Raw genomic sequence first — 8,629 nt, forward strand, 5'->3', positions numbered from 1 at the left:
TAACTTCTTTTAAAGAATGCGTTTATTTATAAGAGAAAGCCAGAGCACCACTCTGAATTCAGAATTGGAACCCATGTTTACAAGTCTTGCAATCTATACATTACCTCCTGAGTATCAAATAACTTGATCCTTTCTCTCTCTGAAGGGGTTGTAAAGAAAAAGCTCTTTTTCCGTCAGATGTCACAAATATTTAATAATGGTAACTGTGAGAGTACTTTTCATAGATGTAAAAGTGATGACATTTTAAGATATCTAAAGAGTATTATGTGATGAAAAGTAATATGATGAAGATATTTAGACTACATTATGATGAATTGATGTACACATTGTGAGACAATTACTCTTGCTATAATTTAGTTAATAAATCATCACCTCATGTATTTATCCTGTTTATTTATTAGTTAAAACATTTAAGGTCAGATAAGCTAAACCAGGAAGGATAAATACCTGGTGATCTCACTCACAGGTGGAACTTAAGAAACAAGAACAGAAAGGGAAGACACAAGATAAAAATTATTTTGGTTCAGTGTATTTCACCAAAGTGAGGAAGGGAGGACCTTGGGGCAATGGATAGAGATCCCAGTGTATGTTGGTGGGAAAGGGCCTACTTTTTTTTAATTGATATCAATCGACAAGATCATAGGATAAGAGGGATACAATTTAATACAATTTGTGCCACCAGAGTTCTACATATCATTCCCTCCACTGGAAGCTTTCCTGTTCTTTATTCCTTTGGTATTATGTACCCAGAACCTTATGGGATATAGGAGGTGTAACGTATGGCTTCTGTAATTGGTTCTCCACTGGACATGGGAATTAGCAGGTCAATCCATACCCCCAGCCTGCTTCTATCTTTTCCTGATGTGGAAGGGCTCTGGAGAGGTGAGGTTCCTGGACACACTGGTGAGGTTGTCTGGCCGAGAAAGTCCGGTTGGTGTCCTAGTAGCATCTGCAACTTGATGACTGAAAAGCATTAAGATATAGGGCAAAACCAACTTTTGAATAATAAGTAACCTAAAGGTAAGAATATAGCAGATGAGATTTGGAGTCTTCATATTGGAAGAAGCATGGAAGTCTATTTTAAGTATATCCCAAAGGGCCCATGACTTTACTAATATTTGCCTGAGCCCGATAGCTAACTTGCAGGTAGGCTGGAAGTATTATCAGTGAAGGTGGAGTCAGAATTAGAAATAGGACTAGAAAACTGGATCAGGGAAAAGAGTAGCTCCCAAATAATGGAAAAGTATATAAATACCATTAACTGTAATCCCCATGGATATGATCTGGGGCCCATATTAAGCACAGGAGCCTGTGCAACCTCTGCATCCCTGTGATCTGAGCTCATATTCTGTGGTCATAGCTGGGCACATTCTAGACTGCACTCATTTCAGGACCTGTCTTCCTTGAGTGGTACAATCTGTTGACCCAGCCTCCCACCAGAGAGGGGATCAGTCCACACCTTTGTTGTTCCACATTAGGGCAAGTCCCTGTAGAGGCCCATAAGATGGTCCATGATGCTGTTCCTGATGGAGATGACCAGTGATGGTATAGAGAGGGATCTGTTAGAGGACTAGACCCATCAAATCTATGTGGGGGTCCCAGGATGACCTAACTAACTAGGACCTCAAATGATGGGGTGTCCTGGTAGTGACCAAAAGAGCCATCAATAAGTATACAAATCTCATGCCCTTATCTAGCTTTTGTAGAGGACCTAAGTTAGAGGCGTTTTGTAGACACCAGTCATAGGGAGATGAAAAATTGTACCATTTGTAAACAATTGTATTTTAATCATACGTTAGACCTCCAATAAAGTAACAACAAAAATTAAGTTACATTTTCTCTTAGAAAAATTTAAGTTATATGAATTATAGTTACTAAGATAAAATGTGGATCCTCATCCTTTACTGAAATATTTTTAAAATATTTATTTATTTATTCCCTTTTGTTGCCCTTGTTGTTTTATTGTTGTAGTTATTGTTGTTGTTGTTGTTATTAGTATCATTGTTGTTGCATAGAACAGAGAGAAATGGAGAGAGGAGGGGAAGACAGAGAGGGGGAAAGAAAGACACCTGCAGAACTTTTTCACCACTTGTGAAGTGACTCCCCTGCAGCTAGAGAGCAGGGGGCTCAAACTGGGATCCTTACAGCTGTCCTTACACTTTGCACCACCTGTGTTTAACCCTCTGCGCTACAGCCCGACTACACTTTACTGAAAATTTTATCCTCTTATAAATATTTCATATTTCTCCAACCCTACCACAAACCATGGAAATTACTTCCCTCCCTATTTCCATGGGTTTTCTGTTTTTAAATTCTACGTGTACTTGGTCCCATAAAATATTTGACTTTCAGTATTTGGTTTAAGTCTCTTCTCCAATTCCATTCACACAGCTACAAACTACAGAATTCCATTTTATAGGTAGGTAATATTCCATAGAATTATGTTTGACATTTTTTTACCTATTCATCCATTGACAGATACTTACTTTCTTCAACTTGGCTATTATAAATAAGGCTGCAATGAACATGAGAGTATAGATATCACTCTGACATAATGGTTTATTCTTTTTGTATATATACCCAGAGGTGGGGCTGAGAGATCATATAGTCATTCTGTTTTAAATATCTTGAGAAGCCTCCACACATTTTTTTATGGTAGCTACACCTATTTACATTGTTCCCAAGTATTTCACTAAGGAATTAGAAAACACAAAAGAAGAGCTCCAAAGAGCATTCAGTTTGTAGTTAGAAACTTTAAATCAAAAGTCCAAACAGAAATCTCTAAGGAATTAAAAAGTGTAAAAAAGAAAAAATGACTCCAAACAGAGTATCAGGCTGTGAAAGACACTTTGAAGACAATACATGTTCAGGAAACAGACTTGGAAGTAGACTCCGTCACCCAGAGGAGAGAATGTGTGGTCTAGAAGACACAATGAACTCACTCAATTAAAAAATCATGAAAAAAAAAGTTTATAAAAAAGTCCTTTTCGCAACGGGTTTGCCGCCAGAACACAGGTGTCGTGAAAACCACCGCTAAAACAAACCTCGAGGCAAAATGGGAAAGGAGAAGACCCACATCAACATCGTGGTCATCGGACACGTCGACTCCAGCAAGTCCACCACCACCGGCCACCTCATCTACAAATGCGGCGGCATCGACAAGAGGACCATCGAGAAGTTCGAGAAGGAGGCGGCCGAGATGGGCAAGGGCTCCTTCAAGTACGCCTGGGTCTTGGACAAGTTGAAGGCCGAACGCGAATGTGGTATCACCATTGATATCTCCCTGTGGAAATTCGAGACCAGCAAGTACTACGTGACCATCATCGATACCCCAGGACACAGAGACTTCATCAAGAACATGATCACAGGCACATCTCAGGCCGACTGTGCTGTCCTGATTGTGGCTGCTGGTGTCGGTGAGTTTGAAGCCGGTATCTCCAAGAACGGGCAGACCCGTGAGCACGCCCTTCTGGTTTACACGCTGGGTGTGAAGCAGCTCATTGTTGGTGTCAACAAAATGGATTCCACCGAGCCGCCCTACAGCCAGAAGAGATACGAGGAAATTGTCAAAGAAGTCAGCACCTACATTAAGAAAATTGGCTACAACCCCGACACAGTAGCCTTTGTGCCAATTTCTGGTTGGAATGGTGACAACATGCTGGAGCCAAGTGCTAATATGCCTTGGTTCAAGGGATGGAAAATCACCCAGAAAGATGGCAGTGCCAGTGGAACCACACTCCTTGAAGCTTTGGATTGCATCCTGCCACCAACTCGTCCGACCCACAAGCCCCTGCGCCTGCCCCTCCAGGACGTGTACAAGATTGGTGGTATTGGTACTGTCCCTGTGGGCCGAGTTGAAACTGGTGTCCTCAAGCCTGGCATGATGGTCACATTTGCTCCAGTCAACGTTACAACTGAAGTGAAATCTATTGAAATGCACCACGAAGCTCTCAGTGAAGCTCTTCCTGGAGACAACGTGGGCTTCAACATGAAGAACGTGTCTGTGAAAGATGTTCGTCGTGGCAATGTGGCTGGTGACAGCAAAAATGACCCACCAATGGAAGCAGCTGGCTTCACAGCTCAGGTGATCATTCTGAACCACCCAGGCCAAATCAGTGCTGGATATGCACCTGTGCTTGATTGTCACACTGCTCACATCGCTTGCAAGTTTGCTGAGCTGAAGGAGAAGATTGATCGCCATTCCGGAAAGAAGCTGGAAGATGGTCCCAAGTTCTTGAAATCTGGTGATGCTGCCATTGTGGACATGGTTCCTGGCAAGCCCATGTGTGTTGAGAGCTTCTCTGATTATCCTCCTCTGGGGCGCTTTGCTGTTCGTGACATGAGGCAGACAGTCGCTGTAGGTGTCATCAAAGCAGTGGACAAGAAGGCAGCTGGAGCCGGCAAGGTCACCAAGTCTGCCCAGAAGGCACAGAAAGCTAAATGAATATTTTCCCCTGCCACCCCAGTCTTAATCAGTGGTGGAAGAACGGTCTCAGAACTGTTTGTCTCAATTGGCCATTTAAGTTTAATCATAAAAGACTGGTTAATGATAACAATGCATCGTAAAACCTTCAGAAGGAAAGGAGAATGTTATGTGGACCATTTTGTTTTTTTTGTGTGTGTGTGGCAGTTTTAAGTTATTAGTTTTTAAAATCAGTACTTTTTAATGGAAACAACCTGACCAAAAATCTGTCACAAAATTTTGAGACCCATTAAAGCAAAGTTTAATGAGAAAAAAAAAAGTCCTAAAATATCATACTCAATCATAATGGTGAAATTGAGATTGATAGGGATTCCTAAGGGTGAGGACAAGGTGGAAAGGATAGAGACTATATTCAAAGAAATCATTGCAGAAAGAATTTTACACCTGGGCAATCTTCAGAACATAGACATGCAGAAAGCTGAGCAAACACCTAACTACGTGATTCCAAAATCACAAAGATCAAGATATAGTAAGATTCAAGGACAAAATAAAAAACATAGTAGTATATTAGGGGAAAGAAGTAAGTGACATGCAAATGTAGGGCTATTCTGTTTTTATTTGACTTCACATTACAAAATCTATTGGCAAGAAGACAATGGAAAAATATATCCAAAGTACTAAAAGATTAGAATTTCCAGTCATGGATGCTCTACTCTGAAAAAGCATTTTCATATATAAAGAAGAAAAAAAAAACTTCTAAAACATATAGAAGCTGGAGGAATTTTCACCAGCAGTAGTCTTGTCTTGCAAAAATCAATAAAAGGAATGACACAAGAAAAGCAAACACACTTGGTGAGTCTCTGGGGAGTCCTCTCCTCCCTTCAGCTGTCCCCTTGTTCGTGGAACAGACTGGAGGTGGTGTCTCAACTGAAAATAAAAATAAAGGGATAGGTGTATAGTATAATGGTTATGCAAAGAGATTCTTATGGCTGAGGCTCCAAAGTTTCAGGTTTAATACTACATACCACTATAAGCCAGAGCTGAGCAGTGCTCTGGTACAAAAGAATAAAGGCCTATGCATTTTTTTTTCTGAGCCTGACATCTGATATGCAGGTGTATCCAAGTTATTGTCTGGGAAGATGTCATGGCTACAAAAAGGACCAGCCCATGTTCAGCAGGGAAGCAACTACAGAAGCCAGACCTTCTACCCTCTGGACCCTATAATGACCCTGGGTCTATACTCCCAGAGGGATAAAGAATAGGAAAGCTATCGGGAGGGGATGGGATATGGAGTTCTGGTAGTGGGAATTGTGTGGAGTTGTACCCCTCTTATCCTATGGTTTTTGTCAATGTTTCCTTTTTACAAATAAAAATAAAAAAATAATAAATGCAAAAAAAAGAAAGAAAAGCAAATGTAAAGAAATACACATTCTAAGCAAGGTGATCAGTAGTAGAGCAGAACAAAGGACACACAATAGAAAAATGAAAGAATAATAAAAAGAAAGGAGAGAGAGAAATCGACAAATCAGTGAATTAAAACCAACTTAAATTGCTATGGAAAGACTAAAAGTTTTTTTTTCTCTACTCACTAACAGTTGCTATTTTAACCCTTTAAAAATTTTTTTGTCTTTTAATCATATATAATCTAATAAGTATGAAATGTCACTTAGATTTTCATTACCTGGTTGTTAATGAAGTTGACCAGTTTTCTATAAATGTGTTCATCATTTGTATGTTTCTTTGAGAAAAATATCTATTCATCAAAGTTTTAATAAATAAATTCAATACATAAAAATCAATGGCACATAAGAAAACATTATTAGAGAAATAAAGAAAACATCTCACTCATAATAGCATTAAGAAGAATAAAACTTTTAGGGAAAAAGTTAAACAGGAAGTGACAGATATGAAACTAAATAACTCTGATGAAAGACATTAAAGAAAATACAGATTAAAATAAACATAACTTTTGCCTATGGACTAGAAAAGTTAATATTGTTAAAATGTTTATACTACTCAAAGCCATCCACAGTTCAGTGGAAGCATTATCAAAATTCCAATGATATATTTCATAGAAATAGAACAAATAATAGCAAATTTTTGTTTCTATTTTTATTAATGATTTATAAAATAGCAGGGGTGCAATTACACACCATTCCCACCACCAGAGTTCTATGTTCCTATTCCTTCCATTGGAACTGCAATCGTTTTCTCAGGGTCACAAATATGGATTGACTATAATTTCTTTATCTATCTATTTATCAACTATGTATAATTTTGCCCACTTTTCCTTATAGTCCTGCATTCTCTTCCTATCTAAGTCATACCTACACTTATTACTACTTCTACCTGTTTTTTTCTTTACTTCCTCTTTTTTCTCTGGGTACTGATAGAATTGGTTTCAGATCCCTCTAGTCAACTTCCCTTAGGCTTTCTCTCCCTGTGGCTGTATGAATCAAAATCATTTTTGGGGTGCAGAAGGTAGGAATTCTGGCTTCTGTAACTGCTTCTCTGTTGTACATGGGCATTGGCATGTTGATCCATACATCCAGCCTATTCCCGGAGAGGTAAGGTTTCAGAATACATTGGTAAGGTTGTCTGTCTATACAGTTCAGAATGGAATCATAGTAGCATCTGTATCTTGGAGTCTGAAAAGCAGTAATTTATGAGCCAGAACAAAATGTTTAATAAACAGGAACCAGAAAGTAGGAATAGAGCAAGTGAGAATAGGGATTTTAGGGTGTAAACAGCTAGGAAGTTTATGTATGTTGTTAGAAGCTCATGACTTTAGTAATTTTTGCATGAGTAACATGGATAGGTTAAAAATATAGTATGTAACCCCCACATCTATGGACATCTAATCTTTGATAAAGGGGCCCAAAGTATTAAGTGGAGAAAGGAAGCTCTGTTCAATAAATGGTGCTGGGAAAACTGGGTTGAAAGATGCAGAAGGAGAAGGTGAAGCAGGGGGGGAAGATGGCGGACTGAGAAGCTGCTAGCAGCTTGTGCTCTGATCACATCTGGAAACGGTAGGATTTTCTGCCTTTAGCAGGCCAGTCAATAATTATAGTCACCAAAGAGGTGAGTATAATTTAATTTGGGTTAAGAATTAGAGTAAAGGTGGCATGGACTAGCGAGCAGGCTGCTCCAGACTTCCCAGGCGACGGCGGGCAAGGCAGGTGCACCAGGCATTGTCCTCTGCCCGGGAAGGCGGCTCCTCCGCCGGTTGCAGAGCGCTGCTGGGCGGCCGGCAGAGGACCCGGAGGGAGCACTGTAGCTCGGGGGCTTTCTCTTGGGAGTCTCCAGGGACCACGGCAACCCTGAGGGCGGATCCAAAGACTTCTTAAGTATAGCTCTCATTGAATCAAAGGACTTGGAGCTAGTTTTCATTTTCGAGAAATCCTTTAAAAAAGTCTGGAGGGGGGGGTTTCCCGGAAGATGGCGGACTGAGAAGCTGCTAGCCCCTGAGCTCCGAACACATCCCCTGGAAACAATAGGGTTTTCTGCCTTTAGCAGGCCAGCCAATAAGGTGTCATAGCGGTGACAAGGAGATGACTATAACTTAATTTGGGTTAAGAATTAGAGTAGGGGAAAAAAATTCTTTTTTCTTCCCTTTAATTTTCAAGCATACCTCCCCCCCCCCCACCATAAGCAGTCCCTGGGGACCAGCTCCTAGCAGGATACCCCACACCACCAAACAGGGTGCTTTTTTTGAATTCACTGATACACATTTGGGAATTTCCTTGCACTGCTCTTTAATTACAACTCTTTTTCTTATCTTCTCCCTTTTCTCTCTCTTGTCTCTCTCTCTCTCTTTTTTTTTTAATCTTGTCATACACTTCTTCCCTCTTCTTTGCCTTTCTGAATTTGTGAATTACTTTGGGGAAGAAATCTGACTCAGAGCAGACTCTCTATGTGTGTATCTCTGCTTTAGTTCCCTTTCCCCTCTTGTTACCCCTAGAATATATGGTGGATAGTAGATTTGCATAACTGTCTATTCTTGCTATCCTCTCTTTCTTTTCTCTTTCTTCACTGGGATTTGGTTACTATTTTTTCATGGACTGGAGAAATTGTTTGGCTAACTGGTAACAATAAAACTACTTCAATACTTCAGTAGCTACTGTAATTCCGGAGGTTGGTGAGTGCAATTGTCATAAAGGTATTTAGTACAGTGTTACTTGTACTCAAGACACAACAACTGAGGAA

General features: G+C 40.1%; 1 protein-coding gene across 1 annotated transcript; it reads left to right on the forward strand.

Moving 5' to 3' along the window:
- Positions 1-2,972: 2,972 nt before the first annotated feature.
- On the forward strand, positions 2,973-4,742 carry LOC103115394 (elongation factor 1-alpha 1-like). The gene has a single exon (XM_060189298.1). It carries the CDS (start codon positions 3,056-3,058, stop codon positions 4,442-4,444), a length of 1,389 nt encoding a protein of 462 aa, XP_060045281.1. The 5' UTR covers positions 2,973-3,055; the 3' UTR covers positions 4,445-4,742.
- The last annotated feature ends 3,887 nt before the right edge of the window (positions 4,743-8,629 follow it).

This window comes from Erinaceus europaeus, chromosome 4 (assembly GCF_950295315.1).
Source record: "Erinaceus europaeus chromosome 4, mEriEur2.1, whole genome shotgun sequence".
NCBI lineage: Eukaryota > Metazoa > Chordata > Mammalia > Eulipotyphla > Erinaceidae > Erinaceus > Erinaceus europaeus.

Coding starts and splice junctions, on each gene's coding strand:
- LOC103115394 (XM_060189298.1), top strand. CDS start 3,056: ATGGGAAAGGAGAAGACCCACATCAACATCGTGGTCATCGGACACGTC.